The sequence below is a fragment of the Mytilus galloprovincialis genome, chromosome 6 (genome assembly GCF_965363235.1).
Source record: "Mytilus galloprovincialis chromosome 6, xbMytGall1.hap1.1, whole genome shotgun sequence".
Classification (NCBI taxonomy): domain Eukaryota; kingdom Metazoa; phylum Mollusca; class Bivalvia; order Mytilida; family Mytilidae; genus Mytilus; species Mytilus galloprovincialis.
Window position 1 is genome coordinate 17,312,868 of NC_134843.1, and position 26,586 is coordinate 17,339,453.

At 31.8% G+C, this 26,586-nt stretch overlaps 1 protein-coding gene across 3 annotated transcripts in view; it reads left to right on the forward strand.

The window, feature by feature from the left end:
- LOC143079087 (mitochondrial import receptor subunit TOM70-like) overlaps nt 1-25,026 on the forward strand; it is a 38,381-nt gene extending 13,355 nt beyond the window's left edge. The window contains exons 5-13 of one of the 3 annotated variants that reach the window (XM_076254255.1): nt 2,003-2,145; nt 2,955-3,159; nt 4,720-4,811; nt 5,406-5,448; nt 7,712-7,817; nt 14,047-14,180; nt 15,718-15,815; nt 20,984-21,106; nt 21,998-25,026. In XM_076254255.1, coding sequence (XP_076110370.1) covers nt 2,003-2,145; nt 2,955-3,159; nt 4,720-4,811; nt 5,406-5,448; nt 7,712-7,817; nt 14,047-14,180; nt 15,718-15,815; nt 20,984-21,106; nt 21,998-22,169 — 1,116 coding nt within the window. In that variant the 3' untranslated portion in view covers nt 22,170-25,026. Of the gene's footprint in view, nt 1-2,002; nt 2,146-2,954; nt 3,160-4,719; nt 4,855-5,405; nt 5,449-5,867; nt 5,911-7,711; nt 7,818-14,046; nt 14,181-15,717; nt 15,816-20,983; nt 21,107-21,997 lie in introns of all 3 variants that reach the window. The other 2 variants (XM_076254253.1, XM_076254254.1) reach the window with 2 other exon arrangements.
- The last annotated feature ends 1,560 nt before the right edge of the window (nt 25,027-26,586 follow it).

The window sequence follows — 26,586 nt, forward strand, 5'->3', positions numbered from 1 at the left end:
ACCAAAGTCAGTGCATTCATTAAGACCCGGTACCCAGTACTTTTACCTGTCTACGGAAGCGTCTGGTACCGACAGAAAAAATAAAAATACAAAAAAAAATAATGTGTAAAATTCTTTTGAAGATCGTTCAAATCTAATTTATTTATTTCCTCAAGTGATAATCTCCGTGTACGTCGTTCATGTGTATGTTTATAGGTGTCTTCGTCGAGGTCCGCGTTAAATTATAGATCTATCTGCCAATTTAGGCACACCTCCAAAGTAGGAGAAGTGATAATTATAAACCACGTGTCTGTATCTGTATCGTAAGAGCGCTTTAAAATGGGACGATTTAGCAGTATATTTTCAAGCGGCAAATGGTTGATGAATTTAAACAACAACAGCAATACTATGTCTAATAAAAGGAAAGCAGCTTGTATCACAGATTATTTTATGAATAAAAGGTTTAATAAAGGTGAACATTCTATGGAATTCAGAAAATCGTTAATTGTATCAAATCAGTTCGTTTCCCGTTGGACGTTGTCACTGATCTCCGTTTTCTCAATATGTGTTCTATGTTGTGATTTAAATGACTGCTGTCTTCAGGAAATTTTTAGTGTAAGACTTCGTGAAACAACCTGAAGTAACATAACTGTTACGTTTACAAAATATAATATCTGACGAGATTTAAGACTTTTAAAATTAAAAAAAAAAAGACAGATCTGAAGAAGTGAAAAAAAAAACCCAACATTTTTACTAACACAATCACCCCTTTATATAAGTTAAGTAAAAGTTAATACATGTTTTTTATCTGACCAGAACAATCATCACAACACTTAGCGTATATCAAAATCGTTTGTTTGCTGTTTTGCATGAGAGCATGTTAATTTAATAATATATACTACAATGTTTGTAACTTATGAAATTTCTTTTACAATATTGAACAAATGCAAAACATTTAATAAAAGTAGAAAAACAAACCGAACATTTAAACAACATTTCACATGAAACCCCTGCATTATAGGTCATACATATTTTATAACTGATTACAAAATAATTATAAGCAATGTATTTTCAGATAAATACTCAAGAAAAAAAAACAATTCAATGTTAACTTACCAAAAAATTGAAGCAAATATTACAGACTTTACCCTATTTTTAAAGTAAAAAATTAAGGCTGAAATCCCTAAAATCCAGGAGCTTCCGGGGGCCTTTGCCCCCCTGGCCCCCATACCAGGGCAAGCCCTGGACCTACCTTAAGGCCCCCAGACCCCTCGCCGTTTGGGTTGGGTTCCACCTATAATCTCAAAGGTACTCCAGTCTAAAAAAATAATGAAACCCCTGTCAAAGTCCTTATACAAGCCAAAAGAGAATTTGTATTTTATTGAACATTTTCCTAGTTCATCTCAAAACACAAAATCTATGAAAATTGGTATCCCATGAAAATAAATGAATCCACAGTATATAGAAGCTCTTTACATCATGATATATTTAAGGCAACACCAATTTAATTTATGCTGATTAAGTTTTTAGAGCAGTCTGATTAAAACCAGCCCCCTCAGCCACCTTGGGTTTGTACAAAGTGGATAGTGGGGGGTAATCAGACTGGTTTTAAAGTTGACTGAAATAATTAAAGAGTTGGTTGAATTTTGAATTTTTTATCCACATGCAACAGGAAAAAAATTTGAACTTTTTGATTACAACTTGAGTCATGGTCCCATTTATAAAGTTATGAAAATTTATAGCAAAATTTTAAAACAGCAAACTAAATCTTTGTTAATTCAGCCAAAGCATGATAGGATAGCTGAATGCAATCAAGCCACATTAATTACCTTAAAATAAAAAAAATAAAAAAAAGTTTAATGTTATAATCATGATAATTAGAGAAGACAACATACAAATGTAAAAATGAAGGAACACAGAAAGCTTGTTAAACACGTTGAACCTGGTCATATTTCTTAAACATGTAAATAATAAAATCATTATGCATGAATAAATTCTTAATATTTCTTATTTCTTTTGACAGAATAGAAAACCAACAATGCCATCCAAACATTTTATTAGAACATATTTAAAGGCATTTACCCAGGATCCAGTTATCAATGAAGCTTGCACCTTGGACCAATCATCTGAACAGAATGGCGAGACAGACATTCCAGACACAGACAGGTATAGAAAACATACTAAAGATTATGTGTTTTAACTTTTTCAATTGATTACTGGGGAAATGACAGCCTGCCCTTGGTGCCCTTACCATCCAAAGCAGCTTTCTCTCTTTACAGTGTTTAAGGTAAAATGATACCTTATCTTATACAAAAGAACTTATATCTGTATAGTAATTAGTTAAATGTAGGAGTGTGATTCATATTTTAAGACCTCCATCTCATAGACTCCACATCTTTTTCAGTTATCATCTTACCTTACCAGGAAATCTTTCCAGTATACATACGGGAGTATCGCTATTCGGAACATATTATTATCAGTTCACAACAATGAAATATTCTCATTTTCTTTTAATGTCTAAGGATCGGTATCTTGCTATATGTAACGCATACGACATTTGCCTGTATATTGCATCTAGTTTAACAATATTTTCACTATTTCCTTTTAGTCCAGAATTATTTGGATTTTATCATGACTGGAAAGTCAGATAATTTGGTTATACAGGTAAGAAGATGTGGTACCATTGCCATTGAGACAACTATCCACCAAACTTCAAATGAAACAGATGTAAGCAAATATAGGCAACTGCACAGCCTTCAACAATTAGAAAAACCCATGCCCTACAGTCTGCTAAAAAAAGCCCTGCCATGAAATTTTTGAAATAATTGAATTTGAAAACTAGCAGCCTGATTAATAACATTAATTTAAGAAAAACAAATATGACAATCAATTTATTGTTACATAATCAATTAACAACTTAACCAGAAACTTTGTGAAAAGAGCAATTGATAGAATGTTTAACTTTTACCTTACAGCCCCTATTATGAAGCTCTAAGACAGATGAATGCAGAGAAATTTGAAGAAATCATTCCAAATTGTACCAAGGAGATAGATAATGATCAGTCTTGTAAATGTGTGGAAGCTAGACTTCTGAGGGCCACATTTTACTTCCTGGGTGGAGAAACAGAGGAATCATTGGCTGATTTCAAACTGTTGACCGAGGACGATGTCAATAAAAAGGTAGAAATTCATCTTATAGTCTGCAGAGTATCTTAAGTTTTGCTGATAAGATCATCCTTGATATTATATGTCAAAGTAACTTTATAATGTTGGGTATAGGTCAATGACAGAAAAAACAAAAGATAACTTCATATTGAATCTGAAATGCATTGATACTCAAGATTTTACATTTATACTTGATTATGAAGTTGATAGGATTATTTGTATTCATATTATTTATTGTCAGTTTGATTTGAATTTGTTTACAGGACTACACCAGTCAGCCTCAGAAAATGAAAATGTAGGTCCTGACATTCTTTGAGGAAGAAAAAGTCGGGTCATAACTTGTACAAACTTTTTGATATCTAACACTACTGTTTGGAAATTTACATGGACAGTCAGAGTCAATGCTAACTTCTACATCATTTAATCTCTGGGGTAGAGTTTTGTCATTGGTAATCATACATCATCTTCATATTATTTTTGTCTATTAACCCTAGTAATGCAGGACGTCGATATAGTGATGACCTGTATAACTTTACTCTACTGCCGGTTGTCGTTATATATTGTTAACTTCCGGTAGTTTCATTCATTGCCGGTCGTCGCTATATTGACTTTCTATACAAGGTAAAGGTCACGAGTTCTAGCCAATAAAATCACGCAGCTATTCTTATTTTAAGTCAATATTACATCAGAAGAAGGATTTCCCCGTAGAAAAATGTTTTCATTGGTTGCCTCCAGCATTCCATTCTAAAATTATTTTGATTACAAAATTGACCCCGTAGTTAGAAGAAGTAGCGGACGGAGATGCGTTTTTATAGCAAGTAGACCCTGAAAATCATGATATGGTTGAAGAAATAATTCTAAATGATGATTGTAATAAAGGATTTTTATGTTTTGATGAGGATGATCTAGAAAATGATGAAAAAATAGCGACGTTTAACACTAGAACGTGGTCTCACTTTTGATGCTGTAAAGAAGTTAAAACTCTGCCTTTGGACAAAATCCAGTGATGATAGATTTCTTTTGTTTAATTATTGATTAAAATTTCATAAATAAATTAGTTGAAGAAACAAACCGATACACTATAAACTTTTTTTTCGTTGGAAAGGACAATTACATTGAAACCACACTCGTGGTTTATATTCAAATTACCAGGGTTGACATGAAGTCATGTTTCACGAAATAATGAAAATATAATATTGAAACAGCTATTTGACTTTTAAGTGCTAATTAAATAAGATAAACAAATATGTTTAATGATCAAATAAATAAAAACATAATTTTTCTACTTTTATTTGATTTAACTAAATTATTTCATAATCCACTGTCACTTATTTTACACTATGAAATTCTGCATTCAATTCTGCAAGACAAATACATTCAATGTTATTTTCTAAAATGTTCAGAAATTAAAGAAAATTAACAAAACAATAACATGGTGTAAAACTGATAAATTTCTCGAAAACAACTCGGCACAGTGAGATGCAGAGGTTAATTAGAATCATGGCACTGCAGTGAACTGATAATCTATTTATAGCTGGCAGTACTAGGGTTAAATATTTGTATAATTTGTTTCAGATAAGAGTTAATGCTTTAATAAAGAAAGGCAGTATATTAATTCAACAAGGCAAACAAACTGATGGATTGGACTGTTTTGCTAAAGCCGTGAGGTTAGATCCTGATAATGCTGATATATATCACCATAGAGGTCATGTAAGTAACTATGACAACAAAAGGTTAGATCCTGATAATGCTGATATATATCATCATAGAGGTCATGTAAGTAACTATGGCAACAAAAGGTTAGATCCTGATAATGCTGATATATATCACCATAGAGGTCATGTAAGTAACTATGACAACAAAAGTTTAGATCCTGATAATGCTGATATATATCATCATAGAGGTCATGTAAGTAACTATGACAACAAAAGGTTAGATCCTGATAATGCTGATATATATCATCATAGAGGTCATGTAAGTAACTATGGCAACAAAAGGTTAGATCCTGATAATGCTGTTATATATCACCATAGAGGTCATGTAAGTAACTATGGCAACAAAAGGTTAGATCCTGATAATGCTGTTATATATCATCATAGAGGTCTTGTAAGTAACTATGGCAACAAAAGTTTAGATCCTGATAATGCTGTTATATATCATCATAGAGGTCATGTAAGTAACTATGGCAACAAAAGTTTAGATCCTGATAATGCTGATATATATCATCATAGAGGTCTTGTAAGTAACTATGACAACAAAAGGTTAGATCCTGATAATGCTGATATATATCATCATAGAGGTCATGTAAGTAACTATGACAACAAAAGGTTAGATCCTGATAATGCTGATATATATCACCATAGAGGTCATGTAAGTAACTATGGCAACAAAAGGTTAGATCATGATAATGCTGATATATATCATCATAGAGGTCATGTGAGTAACTATGGCAACAAAAGGTTAGATCCTGATAATGCTGTTATATATCACCATAGAGGTCATGTAAGTAACTATGGCAACAAAAGTTTAGATCCTGATAATGCTGATATATATTATCATAGAGGTCTTGTAAGTAACTATGACAACAAAAGGTTAGATCCTGATAATGCTGATATATATCACCATAGAGGTCATGTAAGTAACTATGGCAACAAAAGGTTAGATCATGATAATGCTGATATATATCATCATAGAGGTCATGTGAGTAACTATGGCAACAAAAGGTTAGATCCTGATAATGCTGATATATATCATCATAGAGGTCATGTGAGTAACTATGGCAACAAAAGGTTAGATCCTGATAATGCTGATATATATCACCATAGAGGTCATGTAAGTAACTATGGCAACAAAAGGTTAGATCATGATAATGCTGATATATATCATCATAGAGGTCATGTGAGTAACTATGGCAACAAAAGGTTAGATCCTGATAATGCTGTTATATATCACCATAGAGGTCATGTAAGTAACTATGGCAACAAAAGTTTAGATCCTGATAATGCTGATATATATTATCATAGAGGTCTTGTAAGTAACTATGACAACAAAAGGTTAGATCCTGATAATGCTGATATAGATCATCATAGAGGTCATGTAAGTAACTATGACAACAAAAGGTTAGATCCTGATAATGCTGATATATATCACCATAGAGGTCATGTAAGTAACTATGACAACAAAAGGTTAGATCCTGATAATGCTGATATATATCATCACAGAGGTCATGTAAGTAACTATGGCAACAAAAGTTTAGATCCTGATAATGCTGATATATATCATCATAGAGGTCATGTAAGTAACTATGACAACAAAAGGTTAGATCCTGATAATGCTGATATAGATCATCATAGAGGTCATGTAAGTAACTATGACAACAAAAGGTTAGATCCTGATAATGCTGTTATATATCACCATAGAGGTCATGTAAGTAACTATGGCAACAAAAGTTTAGATCCTGATAATGCTGATATATATCATCATAGAGGTCATGTGAGTAACTATGGCAACAAAAGTTTAGATCCTGATAATGCTGATATATATCATCACAGAGGTCATGTAAGTAACTATGGCAACAAAAGTTTAGATCCTGATAATGCTGATATATATCATCATAGAGGTCATGTAAGTAACTATGACAACAAAAGGTTAGATCCTGATAATGCTGATATAGATCATCATAGAGGTCATGTAAGTAACTATGACAACAAAAGGTTAGATCCTGATAATGCTGTTATATATCACCATAGAGGTCATGTAAGTAACTATGGCAACAAAAGTTTAGATCCTGATAATGCTGATATATATCATCATAGAGGTCATGTGAGTAACTATGGCAACAAAAGGTTAGATCCTGATAATGCTGATATATATCATCACAGAGGTCATGTAAGTTACTATGACAACGAAAGGTCTGAATGAAGTTTATTGCTTCTAATTCCTGCTAACCTCAATTTTGTGAGCATTGTCATAATGTTAGTACTAAATAAAAATTAAAGGCAGGTCAATTATTTAAGGTTGGTGTGGTGTAAGCACTTTAACACCACAAATTGTCAACAGTTAACGAAATTCATTTCAATTTTAGGAAGATTATTTTTCAGAATATACAATAACCCACTATTAATTGAAATTCCCCAGTAGTATCCATTCAACCATTTTGAATAACATGAAAGTTTAAAGCGTGCACATATTTAATTAGATGTAAGCTAAAAAGTATTATTAGTATAAAGTATATACTCATATTTAAGTCTATTGTCTTGCACATCTTCTTTGTTTTAAGGATTACTTAATCATCGAAAGCGCATTCATACCAAAGAATTTTAATTCCAGTTTTCAATTGACAAAAAATACATCTGATTTTCAGACCATAAACATGAAAAATAGAGAAAGGAACACAGAAAACTTTTACACTATGCACTGTTATCAGTAATATCATGTGCAGTCATGAAAATTGTGTTTTATTGAAAAATATGATATTGGAATGCATGACAATGATTGTCAGCCAATCAAAACTACAGATTTTTATGAAAAATGCATGTAATATAATTATTTCAATTTCTATTTATAGCACAACATACAGTTAGATAGAGTAGATGATGCCATCAGAGATCTAGAATTTGCTGTATCTAAATGTCCAGCTTTTGCAGCATCACATGTACAAAAATCATTTGCTGGTAAGCTATGTTTATTGTCTGTTTAATTTAAACATGTTTATTTATAGTGGATTGGGGAAACAAGACAAGTTATTACAACTTATATTAATACCTTTCCTCTTTGCGGGTGCAAGTGCTGCCTTGTTGCGGTATTAGCCTGCTCTTTTTTCAAAATATACCAGGGTGCCTTTTAGGTGTAAGAGATATTACTGTCTCTTAACATGGGTCAGTCATTTATCATCCCCTTTCGACAGATTATCATCGTTTCTCAAGACCTTACTCACAAATGGTTTCAAGGGAGAGCTGAAAATTCAGTCCCTGAAAATTTCTTTCCTGAATGGAGATCAAACCAGAAACCTTAGTGTTAGTAGTCCAATGTTATATGTTGTCAGAAAAAGTCAGGTAAATAAAAAGATCAAAACACAATTTGATCAGAAAGTAACAGTCTCATTGTTACATTTATTGAACATGTCTGAAACAAAAAAAAATACTAAAATAACAATAATGTCTATGCAAATCAAATTTTAAAGTAAGAAAAAAACTTATAACTGTTATGTTAAAAAAAATATATGCATGCCTACAAATAGTATACACTCCCGCCAAGATGATTCCCACAAAGTCCATCTAAAGACGCGGACTATCGCGACGGGGAAATTCAATTTTTACCGATAATATGCCGCGAAAGTCCATTATGGTCGCGGACAAGTCAATTTTTTATCGTGGACCTTCGTGGAAATCAATAGAATATATTGTAATAACGCAGAATTTGATGTTATCGATAATGTTTGATTTTTGTTACAATGAATGTGCTTGAGAATTAATTATGGCAGTAAAAGCTGGTAGCGAAAATTTGTCAGTTTATTGGTTGTGTATTGTTATTTAAAATCACATTGACCCGTAATTACTCCTCTTGTCCTGTTGTTAGTTCTATTCAAGCTCAGGTAAAGTTTGATTGACATTGGGCGGTCTTTCGTTTGTACTTTTGTCTGAAAGGTAATGCATACCAGGAAAATACTAAAAAAAGCCAATGAACAGGTGATCAGGTAATAATCAATTGTGGAAGGAGGAGCTACATTAATTTGTGTGGTGAGGCATACCTGCAGGAAAATACACAAAAGTCATACGAGAAGTTTAAACCAATGAACGGGTGTTCAGGTAATAATCGAATGTAGAAGGAGGAGCTACATTATGTTCACTGATTTTGAACTCATTATCTTTAGAAATTTGTAAATGGAAAATTGTTTGAGATTCGTACAATCATTAATGTTACAAGTTATTAATTATCAATAAAAAAAATAGTTTAAAATCCTGTGACTAATTATTTTTTTTTTATGTTATGAGGGGGGTTAAGAGGGGTCCTGGTCCCGAAATCCCGGGCTTAAAAAGACGAAATCCCGTGGTTCCGAATTTGAATAAATTTAAATCCTGACATCCCGAAATTCGAAAAAAGATTTTTCCGATTCACGAAAGGGTCAATCTTGAAATCCCGAGCTTAAAGACACCCGATCCCGTTGTCCTGATAAAGATCCCCCCCCCTCTTTTATTGTTACCGTAGAGAGAAAAATCGTATTTTTTAAAATGTTATATTCATTTTATCATTAAAATGATACTTGTCTTACAAATTGGACTTATTGAAATGTTGAATGGTTTTTGTTTAGGTTTTTACTGGGAACAGTACATTTATATCATAATATTTAGTCTTTATGTCAATTGACAAATGATTCAGTTCATATTTTTGAAAAACACTACTACGTAATAGTACGGAAGAGGCTGACATCTGGTGATTTGTAAGTGAATTGTTTTATCATGGAGAAACATCTTTTTGTTTTGTTGTAACTGATTATTGTATGGTGCATGTATGTTCAAAAAATGGAAAAGGACATCAGTAAACTTGAAAAATATCAAGCCATAAAACCCTGTTGCACAATATACCAGCAAATGACATTATACTGCCCCCGGGAATAAACAAACTGGTCAACGGATTTCAACCAGGTAAATGTACAGGTATTCAGTTGATCAATACCTGAATATGTCATCGTAAACAATTTCCAAAATAAATTCTCACGGTTGTAAGAATATTATAAATACCCGTAAATGTAACAATTGGCAACACATATAAAATACAGATTTATTTTTGGCAGAATTTACTTACCATTTTTTTAATTGAAAACGTTTAAATTCTTGTACACATCTTTGTCGGAATTTATTTAATTTTTATTTTTTTTATTAATTTGATCTTTACGCTTCTTATACAACTTACTTTTTTACAAAGATAATCATTCTCTTATTTATTAAATGACGAAACTGAAAGAAAATTTCCTTTTGCAAATAACTTTATCGGAAGGGAAGTCTATGAAACCTTTTGAAAATAGCAGGTGTCAATAGATGGTCAGTTGTAAATTCTTACCAAACAACATACATGTACTCTCATTTTCACGCCAATTTAAACATCTAGCCTTTAATTCCGATTACCCTGCATATATATTGTATCAATAGTGTATTTTTTTCATTCGCAGAATATGTATTTTGATATTTGTCTCTGAAGGTTAAACGAGCAACCATAATTCAATCAATCAATTAAAATCAACATCTTTTAAATACATATTATAGTCAATACGGACCTTGAATAGGAAATCCAGTTTGACAGAAAACTAATGAAGTAATAAATTTATTTTGGAATACTATTGTTGTGAAGATGAAAGAGAAAATTTGTTTTGATATAGAACAGTTGTAGACGACCAACAGGTACCTGCCATACCAGACTTGTACAACATTCCAAATGAGGAGCTGACAAGAATCAAGGTTTCGGCAAAGAGCTCTGGTAATTTTGCGGCTGCCTTAACAAAAAGGTTTTTTCCAGAATTGTACGGCATGGACAACCTGCGCTACCTCTACAACTGGAATGGTGGTGGGAAGCAAGGCAAGCGTGAACTGGACCCAGCCAGGCGAGAAATAGTTCGTCAATTCACAGTTCGGATGTACCCTGAGGTCCGTCAGGAAGACATCTTTTGGACGAATGTCATCAATGCTGTCAATGAGATGCTGCGTCGTCAGTCTAAGAAACAAAGACCTGCACTTGCTGCTGTCCAGATTGAGAACAATCCACCAGAAGCTGACCCCCATTATCAAGAGCTAGACTTCAACGCCCTTTGAGGTGTATACAGTTTACACAAAGGATTACAACGGTCCTTTTAAGGACCACACAAATCTTTCAAAAAGATATTTGACATTGTTGCATTAAATTAAATACAATAAACTTAGCTCTTCTCCCAGTCCATCTCCTGTCTTTTTCTCTATGCTAAAGTACTACAAATTATGTCTTTTTGTTTGCCCAGCACTTCATTTTCAATATACCCCAGTAAGTTTGATAAAGCTTAGGTTTTGGCAAATCATACGACAAACATGTTTTCCGCCATTTTTTTCTTATTATTTACATAATGTTCCAACCATTATCTTCAAAAATGACATGCACTAATTAATGCAGAAAATAGGCATCTGAGTTTACAGTCTGTCCTTTGCATCATATAAGTACATGTATAAACCCCGGGTCTTAACCATGTCTTGTAGTGCTCAATGTTGAATGTATACTTAATGCCATTAAAACACTATTTGATAACTGTCCTGTTGTCTAACAGTCCCAGGGATTTAAAGACTGGTATATTGACCAGGGAATTAATTAGATAAACGCGCTAACCAGCAACATCGCTTAAAGAAATTGCACGACAATATACGAAATATTTGTCACTGGACATTTTACAAACAACTTCCAACCAGTCAAAGATGAGTAAAAAAGATTGTGTTTAATAATTTGGTCATATTTTTATAATTATAGAATTAAAATGCTGAAAATTTTGTAACAAATAAAACCAGCATTTGTTTTTATTGCAAAAAGATTGAAAGTGTATAAATGGATTAAATTTTGTACTTTATTCAAACGAAATCAAAGACAATAATCAAACAATCCAAGTGACGTATTATCCTCCTGAAATAAATGTTTGCATAATAGACTCAATTAAGAACATGTGAAGCTTGGTTTAAACCATCATTCAACAATTTAATAAAAACACCTATCAATTTCTGTTAACTAACTTCTGTTTACCTGTTGAAATATAAACCGGACACGTACTTGTTTATAACAGCAGGTGTCTGTTGGCCGATGCAGGTCATGCATTTATTAACCTTTATTGGGGTAATGATTGACAGGCATTGTAATCTTTGTAACTTCCAAATTGGGGTACAAAAAAGGTAGCAGGTTTTAAATTTATTAAACAATTTACCACTTTTTATTGGAGGATTAAATTAAAATTATTTTTTTAATCAGAAAAAAAAGAAATGAGTTATCATATCATACATATTTTTATGAATGCGTAAGCCTTTAAAAAAACAAATGTATTTTTTATTCTAAATGTACACCCAGTTAGACCTTGTTGCTTACCTATTGAACTCACAATAAGATCCAAATTAAGGTACGACAAAGGTAGCGTGTTTCAAATTTGATAAACAAATTAAAGCTTTTTTTCGGGAGGATGAAATTAAAATATTTTATCTTAATTCAGAATAAAAAGTATTTAGTAATCACATATCATACATTTGCTTAATGAATAAAAACAACCCTTTAAAACATTTTTTTGTTATTATTCTGCACGTAGACCCAATAACACCTCGTTGTCTTATCTCATTGCACTCACATTAAGACAGCTTACATTGTATCAGCTACAAAATGTAGCATCACTAAAGGAATTGTTTTATCCTGTAAATCAACCGTCATCGTGAACTTCGCGAACCAGATTTGGATATTATTTAGGTAAAAGGTCGCGATCTTTTAAATGCGTCCATCACGGAAATCCACGATCTTTAATTAATTTCCATCGTGGAATCGCGTGCTTTGGTGAATCCGCGATAGCTGGACTGTATATGCATATTTTTAAATAATAAATGTTGCATTTGACTGCTTCACCAAAAGTTGAATTCATATGTTTATCAAGCATAGAATAAATTTGGAATGCATATCTGGGAATTTTTTACATAAATGTAAATGGAAGAAATAAAAATTATTAAAAAAGTGTAGAGGAGATAACAAAAAAGATGAAAATATATGGTCCATACCATTATCTAATAATATATTTTTTAAATAATTACGGTTTGACAGAAGTAAGTTTTCATTGAAGTCACCCATGACCACAATACTTTTTACACCGCTATTTACTGCGTTTTCGATTGACTGATTTATATGATTCCAAATATAATATGGTGAATCTGGCGGTCTGTAAAATAGGCCAAACAGTACTTTACAATCCTTTATATATCTACTACTTCAACCCATAAGCATTCGAGAGTATTGATTTCTAGATCATTTCGTCGCTTACTTGGGATATTTTGTTTTACATACATCATGACTCCCCCTTCAAGCTTATCCCCTTCTCTGTCGTCACGATAAGAAGCCTTAAAGTTTGATAATACAACTGAATTGTCGGATATATTCGGCTTTAACCAAGATTCTGTTAACATAATTATATCTCTATCCCCAAGCTCTGCCTCCAAAATATCAAGTTTTGATTTAACACTTTGAATATTAATGCAAGTAAATGTAATCAAATCGCGAAAAATTCGAAACTGAATCATTTAGGCTAACATCATTTGCAAATGATGGCCCAGGATTTGTTTCAATATCACAAGAAAGCAAGATAATAAAAAATACAAGAAATATTAAAAAACAAATAAGCTCAGTTTTCACAGAAAGGCATCTCGGTACGTCTTTACTTTAAACACTTTGGTAGTTAATCGTGTACTTGAAAATGGTGTTATAGGAAGTTGATCTTATTCAAAAATTACAGTATATAATAGAGCAATTGTGATCCCTATATAACCATATCGAAGCATAAGTAATACAAGAACAACAGTATTCATGTCAATACATTTTTTTACGATGCAGTCGAGTTGACCTCGAATAATTTAACCCCACCCTTATTCTGTAAGTAGTTATATCAGAAGACATATAAAGTTATATAAAAAACAGTATACAAAGTACAAGGGTGGGGCTCCAACAATATAATAAATAATTTCAAACAGACATAAAGCATGGCAAACCACAGAACAGGCATATAAAACAAAATAAAATAAAAAGAACAAGATAAACATATTTACTCAAATTGTTTAGTTTAGAAACCATAGATAATATTAAAAGTTGATGGAAAATAATGTTACTGAATTTATATAATTTAATATTAAAACTGAACATTTTTAATTGCAGAGCACAGAAAGTCAGCTGAAATGATAGCTAACTCAGGTGCCAAAATTCCTTTACCTCAAACTGTGATAGATTCCTATAAAAATAATGTTACCATGTTCCCTGATAATGGAGATGCTAGAGCATTGTATGCACAGGTAATATGATATGGATGCAATTGTAAATATATAATTAGGAACAGTTCTGTTTATCTCACTCATGAAAACAATAAAAAAAAATAAAAAAAAAAATAAACGGCTTAAAACATGACAACAATGTTTTAAATTGTTTTTTGTACTCAATTATGATTTTTGTTAAATTTGATAGTATTTTGATGCATGTCAATTTTACTGGATTTCAAATTCTGAAATTGGTATTATGACGACTTCAAATTCTTTGTATACATAAGAATATCGGTGCTTTCCTTTTGCGCCAAAAAAATCTTTCATTTGCGCCACAAACCATATTTCATTTGCGCCAAAAATAAAACCTTTCATTTGCGCCAATAATACAGGTAAATAAAGGTAAATAGTATTCATTTTTTTTCTTTCAGAAAACACTTTAAAAAATAAATACATTTTTTTTGGCATAATAAAACATATTCCTCAGAATTCAGGCATCTTAAAATCATACACAAGGTATATTAAAACTTCGTTAAAACACAGTTCTGTTACTTTGAACATATTTAAAAAGTAGTAAAATTGCAAGACAGTTGTATGCATGATGAGTTCATTTTATACACTATAGTAAATTTATAATTCTGTCCATATCAGTTGTTATTCTGGCTTTGCGACAAGTTTTATGGAACACCTAAACGATTTTTAATATGATTCATATGATAAGTTATATACGGTTTGTGTGATCATAAAAAAATACAGACTTATTTCCTCTATTGGACTCTGAACTGACAATGTCCATCTATACACCTCAAGCATATAAACATTTAATAATTTTGAACCTCAGTTTTGTATTAGAAGTTAGTATGAACAACCATCCAGGAGAAATACTGTAAAAACAAATCTTATTCAAGAAAAATAGCAAAGAATATTCAACTGTTCGGTTATATTTTATTTGAATTACCTGTGAAATGGCGCAAATGATGTTTTTTTATTTGGCGCAAATGAAATATAACATTGTGGCGCAAATGAAAGATTGGATTTTTTAAAAATTGGCGCAAATGCAATGCGCCCAAGAATATAGTGAATGTTATCATGCAGAGTTATCTTCCTTTTGCAAAATTATGTTTTAAAATTTTTTCATACTTGGAACTTTTTTATGTTGATAAATGATGCTTGATCACTTATCACAAATGTTGAAATAAGCAAAGATTCTAAAAAGTACTACACAAACACATAAAGTTTTTCATTACCTTAAAAACTAAAGAAATAAATGTAAAGCGCAAACAAGTTTCGAGTGTATATTAAAAAAATCCTGTATTTAATAAATATTACAAAACAATACAGCAATGTATTTTTATATTGAAAAAAAAATGTTGCTGCTGTAAGTAAAATACATTTTAATTGATTCAACACTAGATCTGTCTAAAACACCAAACTGACCGAAAAATACACATTATGTATCAGACTTTATACATCATTATATGTCATAATATATCCTGAAATTAAGCTATTTTCTATTAAGTGTTAATTTTCAGTTCAAATGAACAAAATTTAAAACTTTTTTTATTTACTTTAGGCCTTGACAGATGCAGGAAAGTTTGATGAGGCTGACAGAGAGTTTGAAAAAGCAATCAAATTAGAACCCGATAATGCCACAGCAATGGTACACAGAGGGTATGTAAATGTTCTTATAGTAAAATTATAATGCATCCATATTGTTTTGATTCAATCCAATTGATACTATTCTAGTAATTTTAAGAGAAGGTACAGACTGAAAATGGTTTAAATTATAATTAGATGTTAGATTTGCGTCTTTTAAAGTACAAATTTGACAGCACTTCATGAGTCAGCATATATTATTATTTATAGGTACATGAAGGTTGGTTTTGAATATATGGGTTTCTTTTTAGCTCACCTGGCCCGAAGGGCCAAGTGAGCTTTTCCCATCACTTTGCGTCTGGCGTCGTCCGGCGTCGTTAACTTTTACAAAAATCTTCTCCTCTGAAACTACTGGGCCAAATTAAACCAAACTTAGCCACAATCATCATTGGGGTATCTAGTTTAAAAAATGTGTCCGGTGACCCGGCCATCCAACCAAGATGGCCGCCATGGCTAAAAATAGAACATAGGGGTAAAATGCAGTTTTTGGCTTATAACTCAAAAACCAGCATTTAGAGCAAATCTGACAATGGGTCAAATTGTTTATCAGGTCAAAATCTATCTGTCCTGAAATTTTCAGATGAATTGGGCAACCCGTTGTTGGGTTGCTGCCCCTGAATTGGTAATTTTAAGGAAATTTTACTGTTTTTGGATATTATCTTGAATATTATTATAGATAGAGATAAACTGTAAACAGCAATAATGTTCAGCAAAGTAAGATTTACAAATAATGGTCAGTTGACCCCTTTAGGAGTTATTGCCCTTTATAGTCAATTTTTAACCATTTTTCGTATATCTTAGTTATCTTTTACAAAAATCTTCTCCTCTGAAACTATTGGGCCAAATTAATCCAAACTTGGCCACAATCATCTTTGGGGTATCTAATTTAAAAAATGTGTCCGGTGACCCAGTCATCAAATCAAGATGGCCGCCACGGCTAAAAATAGAACATAGGGGTAAATGCAGTTTTTGGCTTATAACTCAAAAACCAAAGCATTTAGGGCAAATCTGACATTGGGTAAAATTGTTTATCAGGTCAAGATCTATCTGCCCTGAAATTTTCTGATGAATCGGACAACCCGTTGTTGGGTTGCTGCCCCTGAATTGTTAATTTTAAGGAAATTTTGCTGTTTTTGGTTATTATCTTAAATATTATTATACATGTTATAGATAAAGATAAACTGTAAACAGCAATAATGTTCAGCAAAGTAAGATTTACAAATAAGTCACGTGATCGAAATGGTCAGTTGACCCCTTTAGGAGTTATTGCCCTTTATAGTCAATTTTTAACCATTTTTCATAAATCTAAGTAATCTTTTACAAAAATCTTCTCCTCTGAAACTACTGGGCCAAATTAATCCAAACTTGGCCACAATCATCTTTGGGGTATCTAGTTTAAAAGATGTGTGGCTTGACCCGGTCAACCAACCAAGATGGCCGCCACGGCTAAAAATAGAACATAGGGTTAAAATGCAGTTTTTGGCTTATAACTCAAAAACCAAAACATTTAGAGGAAATCTGATATGGGGTAAAATGTTTATCAGGTCAAGATCTATCTGCCCTGAAATTTTCAGATGAATCGGACAACCCGTTGTTGGGTTGCTGCCCCTAAATTGGTAATTTTAAGGAAATTTTACTGTTTTTGGTTATTATCTTGAATGTTATTATAGATAGAGATATAAACTGTAAACAGCAATAATGTTCAGCAAAGTAAGATTTACAAATAAGACAAAATGACCGAAATGGTCAGTTGACCCCTTTAGGAGTTATTGCCCTTTATAGTCAATTTTTAACCATTTTTCGTAAATCTTAGTAATCTTTTACAAAAATCTTCTCCTCTGAAACTACTGGACCAAATTAATCCAAACTTGGCCACAATCATCTTTGGGGTATCTAGTTTAAAAAATGTGTCCGGTGACCCGGAATATCTTGAATATTATTATAGATAAAGATAAACTGTAAACAGCAATAATGTTCAACAAAGTAATATTTACAAATAAGTCAACATGACCGAAATGGTCAATTGACCCCCGAAGGAGTTATTGCCCTTTATAGTCAATTTTTAACCGGATTTTTGTGACAAAAATGTCAGTTATTGATTTGGGGATGTACGGCGGGCGGGCGGCAATCAAATGTTGTCCGTGCATTAACTCATGAACCGTTCAACCAAAGCTTTTAAAATTTTAATATGTTATTACTGACAACTATACAAAGGTCAAGTTCAATAATGGCGATTTTGACTTTTACCGTTCACGAGTTATGGTTCTTGAAAGATTGAAAAATGGAGTTTCCAGTTGTGTCCGTGCATTTACGCATGAACTGTTCTACCAAAGCTTCCCAAATTTTAATATGTTGTTACTGATGACAGAATGGAGGTCAAGTTCAATAATGACGATTTTGACTTTTACCGTTCAGGAGTTATGGTTCTTGAAAGATTGAAAAATGGAGTTTCCAGTTGTGTCCGTGCATTTATGCATGAACTGTTCTACCAAAGCTTCCGAAATTTTAATATGCTGTTACTGATGACAAAATGGAGGTCAAGTTCAATAATGACGATTTTGACTTTTACTGTTCAGGAGTTATGGTTCTTGAAAGATTGAAAAATGGTGTTTCCCTTCGTGTCCGTGCATTTTCTCATGAACCATTCAACCAAAGCTTTTGAAATTTTAATATGTTGTTACTGATGACAAAATAGAAGTCAAGTTCAATAATGACGATTTTGACTTTCACCGTTCAGGAGTTATGGTTCTTGAAAGATCGTAAAATGGCGTTTCCATTCACGTTGTTGCATTTACTCATGAACCATTCAATCTAAGCTTTTCAAATTTTAATATGTTGATACTGATGACAAAATGGAGGTCAAATTTGATATTGACGATTTTCACTTTCACCATTCATCAGTAATGGTTCTTGTGATATTGCCAGGACACAAATAAATGTAAATAAATCCGGTTTGCTGTCGTTGTGACAGCCTCTTGTTAACAATTTTCATAAAATTTGTAAATTTTCACTAACATTTTCCACTGAAACTACTGGGCCAAGTTTATTATAGATAGAGATAATTGTAAGCAGCAAGAATGTTTAGTAAAGTAAGATCTACAAACACATCACCATCACCATAACACAATTTTGTCATGAATCCATCTTTTGCTATGTTTAATATTCACAGACACCAAGGTGAGCGACACAGGCTCTTTAGAGCCTCTAGTCGGTTATTATCTTGAATATTATCATAGATAGAGATAAACTGTAAAAAGCAATAATGTTCAGCAAAGTAAAAGATTTACAAATAAGTCAACATGACCGAAATGGTCAATTGACCACCTAAGGAGTTATTGTCCTTTATAGTCAATTTTTAACAATTTTCATAAAATTTGTAAATTTTTATTAACATTTTCCACTGAAACTACTGGGCCAAGTTCATTACAGATAGAGATAATTGTAAGCAGCAAGACTGTTTAGTAAAGTAAGATGTACAAACACATCACCATCACCAAAACACAATTTTGTCATGAATCCATAAGCTTCCTTTGTTTAATATTCACATAGACCAAGGTGAGCGACACAGGCTCTTTAGAGCCTCTAGTTTAGCTCACCTGGCCAGAAGGGCCAAGTGAACTTTTCTCATCACTTGGCATCAGGCGTTGTCCTCGTTAAATTTTTATACAGTTAACTCTTGTTGTCTCGAACTCGGTTGACTCGAAATTTCGGATGAGTCGAAGTTTTCACGTGGTCCCGAACTTTATTCCATACAAAGGTATGTAATTCGACTCCTGATGAGTCGAAATTGGATGAGTCGAAATTTCGGTTGAGTCGAACTAAATTTACGGTCCCAAGGTTAACAAAAGCATTCAAAATTCATTTTTTATCTCGAACTAATACACATATGTCAAAACATGACCTCCGGGATTTAAATGGATTGAATTGTTAATCTGACAATGCACGTGTAATTAAATTTCCGGTCACTGACCACTGTATTGATTTATGACATGCTATTTCCATGAGTGATTACCTAAGATTATCTTTTATAGAATTTTGATAAATAATTAGTGATACATTGTTAATGTTCATGAAACAGTATTTAAAATTAATTTTAAATTAATTTGTTATTTACACTAATGAGCTTGGGTGTGTATAAAGTGAGGATTATGGCTTCCGTTGATGATCACCTATAAACTACTCAAACGGCGTCTTAAATCTTTTTATGTTTTCTTTTTAAAAGAAAAAGTGAGATAAAACAAAATGAATAGAAATCAAAATTTTCTTAAATCTTTTGTATCCGAGAATAAATAATTTTGTCAGCGAAAACCGAACTGAATAACGAAACTATCGATTGGAAATTACTCTCTTGGAAAAGCTATTGGATTTGTTTTAAATTGAAACAATTGAATAAGTAAAAATTATGTCATTATAATAATAAAAGACAGTGACATACAAATACATCGATCTGATACTAGAATATCGATCTCCTTGCCATATTCACCCGGATTTATTTTAGCTTTACCAAGCTAAGCAAGAGTTGTGTCCCTTAGATTGTCGAACTTCCGGTGTTCGTTTGAGTCGAACTACGTGTATCTCGAAATATTTCTCTGGTCCGGCTGACTTCGACATAACGAGAGTCGACTGTATTTTGAATTTTTCTAGAGAACCACTGAATGGAATTGAACCAAATATGGCATGAATGTTCCTTATGAGGTGCTGACCAAGTGTTGTTACTTTGTAGCCAATCCATCATCCAAGATGGCCGCCAGTGGGGGACTCAGTTTAACATAGGACCCTATGGGAAATATATACAAATGTCTTCTTTTAGACATGTTAGAGAACCACTGAATGGAATGAAAACCAAACATAGCAATATTAAACCCAATTTTGACTCAAACATTATTATAAATATCTGTTATGGTTTTAATTTTTTTTCATAAGTTTTTAAAAACCAAAGTAGAGTCAGGTGAGCGACACAGGCCCTTGAGAACCTCTAGTTTTGATTTGTTGCATGTTTTGAATATTCTGTAGTTTATTTTACATTATAATATATGTTTCAAGTAATTTTTTCAAACTACAGATTCAAATAGGACTAATCAACTACTTTTAAAGTGCTTTTTGTCTTGGTAAAAGAAAAGATAAACTTAATACCTTGAATAGTAAAATCTATGTTTTAACAAATATTGTCTGTTCTTTTGTAGGTTGTTACAGTTACAATGGAAACAAGATGTTGAGGAAGCTATAAAAATAATAAACCAAGCTATTGATGTAGATAATAAATGTGAATATGCATATGAAGTACTGGGGACACTGGAAGTTCAAAGGTAAGGGCTATTGTCACTAAATATGCATATGAAGTACTGGGAACATTGGAAGTTCAAAGGTAAGGGCTATTGTCACTGAATATGCATATTAAGTACTGGGAACACTGGAAGTTCAAAGGTAAGGGCTTTTGTCACTGAATAGGTATATGTAGTACTGGGAACACTGGAAGTTCAAAAGTAAGGGCTATTGACACTGAATATGCATATGAAGTACTGGGGACACTGGAAATTCAAAGGTAAAGGCTATTGTCACTGAATAGGTAGATACAGTACTGGGAACATTGGAAGTTCAAAGGTAAGGGCTATTGTCACTAATATGCATATGAAGTACTGGGAACACTGGAAGTTCAAAGGTAAGGTCTATTGTCACTGAATAGGTATATGTAGTACTGGGAACACTGGACGTTCAAAAGTAAGGGCTATTGACACTGAATATGCATATGAAGTACTGGGGACACTGGAAATTCAACGGTAAAGGCTATTGTCACTGAATAGGTAGATAAAGTACTGGGAACATTGGAAGTTCAAAGGTAAGAGGCTAGTGTCTCTAAATAGGTAAATGAATTACTGAGGACACTGGTTGTTTAAAGGTTAGGGCTATTGTAATGGAATATGAATATGAATCACTTTGGAACACTGGAAGTTTAAAAGAAGGGTTATTGTAACTGAATAAAATGTGAACTAACAAAATTTAGTTGAAGAATTGAAAAAAAACTATCTCAAAATTCTTAAGCATGTGCAATCCACAGCAAAATGAAGATAAAGATTTTTAATAAAATCCACAATGAAATAGTATTCTAGGATTATTTAACTTAGTCTAGCTTCAAATTTATCTGTACAATGAACCAATATGATATATAATTGTAAATGCTTTACTCTGATTTATTTTAGATCAAACATGCAGAAAGCTATGGACTTGTTCCAGAAAGCAATACATTTATCCAGAACAGAATCTGAGATGGCACACCTTTATTCATTACTGGATGCTGCACATGCTCAGTTGAAGGTTGCAAAAAATTTAGGAATCACATTACCTGGCCCCATGGGTATGGGAATGCCATAAATGTGAAAGGAACCAGAATTAATGGGAATTGTGACTCAAACATTAAGATAGATCTACTGATAAACAGAAAGAAATTTCTTAAAGAACTAAAAGTAATTTTGTGTTTTGTTATTTATTAGAATAACAGTTTGAAAATAACAGCAAGTTTGAAATGTTGTATGTTTTGCAGATGATAAAAAGACAGAATTGAAAGGCAATACATTTGTACTGTATAATAGGATATTTTTGCATGGGGGTAATTTTTTGCTAGTTTGGGGATTAATGAAGAGAAAACTAAAAAAAATCTCCCCACATACAATGTTATCTTAAAAGATCAAATTTAAAAAAAAAAAAAAAGGAAAATAAGACATTGCGAATAGATTTGGCTTTTGAAATCTCAAAAGTTATACTCTGTGAATAAAACAACCTTTTACAATGCATGCTAGTTACATTTGTTTATAAACAGAAACATGTCAGAATTGAATTATAAGGAACTTTACATGAACTTAAATTGACAAATGGTAGTGATTATTTATGAGTACTGTTTTAGTTTTATGTGATCTTTATAAGACATAAGCTCAGATGGGTTAAAATCAATTGATCTGTGTGAAATATAGTGCTGATAGGCCTAAATCTTAGTTGTTTGTGATTTTATGAAATATACAGCTCTGATGGGCCAAAATTTATAGATAGATTTCATTGTACTTCTGTTATTATAGTTTGATAGAAAACACAAGGTTAAGAGGACCAATAGCTTTTTCTAGTAAAACATTTGAAAAAAATAAGATTAATGATGCTTAGTCTTGTTTCTAAGACTGTGAGAAGGGGATTGTCCTCTCATTTTGTTGTTAAACATTTAAAAGAAGTATCAGATTTTAAAAAGTGTGGCCATTTAGGATTGTCAACAATCTGACAGATTTTACTTCAAATTGTAATTATACAGAAATGCTGCTTGTTTGCATGAATTTTCTTTGAACTGCAGAAGAAAATCATTTTAATCTTTGGTACATATAATCTTAAAAAAACATTGATTTATGTATTCAAACATTTAAAATGAAAATTATGAGGGGATTAAGTTCATAACATTTAGGTTTATCAATGATTGTACATTTTGTACTATAAATCTATTGCTTCTATCATATTGCAATAAAATAAGTTCAGCGACACAAATTTTCTGCTCATATCTTTTTATTTATGAAGTTTGTGTTGAAGTTCTCCGAAATATTATGTTAACAAAATATGATATTTCTTCACACAATCTGTTCATGTTTTAATGATTGTCTTTGATTTGTAAATATATAAGTTTTAGTTATCTGCATTGTTATATTTTTCAATTGGATAGATTCATTTAGGGACGACATCAAAAGTTCAATGTAGGATGAAAAACTTAATTCATATAGTTTTTTCATTGACCCCCCCACCCCTCTCTTAACTTAAATTGGGAAAAATTGATTGACCAATAAGGATATATATAAAGTCGATGTCAATTAAACAAAACATGCATCAATTTTGAGCCCCCACCCCCGAATTTTTTTTTTTTTATCCTTCATTGATTTTTTGGTGTCGTCCCTTAAGCAAATATGGTAATCAGAGAGACAGTTATTCATAAATTCAATTAAAACTATTCTCAAATGTTTTACTTTGTGAAACATACACTTTTTTAAAGGTATGTTATCAGATGAGCCATGTTTGTTTTACTCATGTCAGTCTTATATAAAGCTTGTTGTGTGAATCTTTATGACATTCAATGCTATGTTTAATAATATGTGATAATAGCTGTGTGTTTGCAGTTAAGGTAGCTGGGGTGTCTTGGTCAATGTACGTTGAAATTTCATTTTGAAAACTGGGGGGTCACAGACCTTGTTTTTCTTTAAAATACATTGAAATTAACAAAATCAGTTATTTGATATGTGTTATAAAGGGGAAACATATTTTTATAAATGGAGGAACATTAAACAATAAAATTGGTTACACTTCAATGAAAGAACTGCATTTTATTAATATTTCCGAAATATCAAATAACAATGAGGGGTCACATGCCTTATTTTCTTGTAAACATAAAAATTAAACACATATTGTTTTATCAATGTCTATATAATTATCTACCCTTGATTTTACAAAAAAAAAATCCTGAAAATTTGAAATCCACTTAATTTTTGGATAGTAAAAATCTTTAAATTTCAAGTCAAGTATTTTTGCAACATGTCCAGAAGGAATGCTTAAAAAAAAGATATACCTCTATCTTACGTGCAACAATCGTATTCTGAAAGAGTGTTTTATTTTTGAACAGAAAGCTAGGGGTACTACAACTATAATAATATTGCTTTTGTCCAACTTTATGTGTCGTTTATCACTTGCTGAGGTTTAAGGATCATCAAAATATGATTAATTCTAAGAATTATTTACAAAATAGAAAAATAAAATATACAAACTATTTATATAATAAGATTAATGTTATGTTTAAATAAATTTAAACGATAGTAGATGAAATTCATGTTGTTTGAATTCTAAAGATCATTCATTTCTATTGGATATACTGATATATAAAACAGTTTAAGTAATGTTTAATTACCAAATTGTAACCATTTTGAAAACCGTATTTAAGTTGTTATAATGTAATATATGATCAATTTAATGAAAATTACTGGTAACCCCTTTTCTAATATGTCATGCATGGGGTACAAATTAAAGATGTAATTTTAGTTAGATTTTGATTTATGATTATTTTGCATTGACTTGTTATATGATTTGAGAAAGATTTTGTTTTTATTTGTGTGTATGAAATATTTGTATATTAGAAGTGAAGTTGAAACCAGAATTATACAGATGTGTTTAAACATGCTGATGTTGCACTTATTAAAGATTTGTTGTAGCTTTGTTACATTTGTTGTTTCTTATATTGTTATTCAATGAATTATGATCACAATTCGTTCGTAAACAAATGAAAGGAATATGTTCTGAATATTTACAAGACATTATATTTGAAATAACATCAAACAAAAGTATTTTAATTAGTTCTTTTAATGATTATTGATTAGCAGAACATAATACAAGAAAAAGTAATACCAGTACTGCATCGTTCTGACTTCTTGTCTAGTAATCATTGGGACCTTTGGTGGCCATGTGGTCTAAGTAGTTCTACTGCTGTAATTACCCGAGGTTGTTAATTAGAACCCCGCCTGTGTTAGTGCATGTGACTCAATTTTAATTGACTAGGATTCTTAGTCTTCCTATTGAAGGTTGGTGGTTTTCTTCAGGCACTCCGGCTTCATCCACCAATAAAAACTTGGTGTCACGAAATAGCCCAAAAGTGTTAAAACACCAACAATCAATCAATCAATCTATTCTAACTCTGTTGCAACCTCATTTGTATCTCCCTAGATATTGTCATCACCAAATTTGACTTTATCACCAAATATTTTATTTACATGACACAAACAACAAAATTGTTGCCACTAGTCAAATAATAACTTCCAACTCTTTTGGAACGCATGATTTCCCTCTGCATTTCACGAAGTTAGTGTTGCTTAGTCTTTTATATTCTGTGAATTTGTATTTGGTATGTCCTGCAATCATTGTATTTAAGTTGTCCTTTCTTATATAGTCTTTCCCCATCAGAGGTATCAGCTCTTTGGATGAAGGAATTCATTTTGTTACATATGATAAGTCGAACTATTTCCCTCTTTTTGAAAGCTTTTCCATCCTAACTATTTACCATGTTGCTGCATGTGATCGATTTTGTTTTCCAGGTTACTCCAAATGTGATGTTTATGTGTTCTCCCCAATCTAGATCATTTGTGATTGGGTGTTTTAGTAGTTTTTCATGTTCTAAAGTATGACGGTGATGCTTGAAGTTCTATTCAATTCATTTGTTACTGCTTCATTTTCAATTTGGCTTTTTTGTCAAGCATAAATAAATACACTAGATAATAATCATGCATTTCCTAAATTCATTTAGAATATCCTTATTTTTGTTTAGTATATCTTGGATTGAATTTAGTTGGTTCACAAGAATTCTGTTTGTTCATTATTGAAATGTTTGCTTTCTGAACAATTGATTTAGCAGTTTCTGGTTTTTGCTTCGCATCACGGTGTGGAGCTATTAGTTTCAGTCAACATAGTGTTGAACATACACGCTATCTAGAAGTAATTACTTATCACATATAGAAATATCAATTATTAAAACGTGTTAAGTCACTTTGTTAATCTGCAGTATGCACTATTTGTTTTGTTAAACAATGTTCCTATGCAAAGTTTTAAAAAGTGTGTTATCTGTATTTTATAACTTCTGCCAATCTAGGCACACCTCCAGAGTCGTATCTGTTTGTAAATGTTTTAATTTTCAACAAAAAAGTGAAAAAAATTTTAAAGCATGGGTGTAAAACGCACACTCTTAAAGTAAATCCAGTTTAGGAATAGATTACCGTAGCAAAACTTT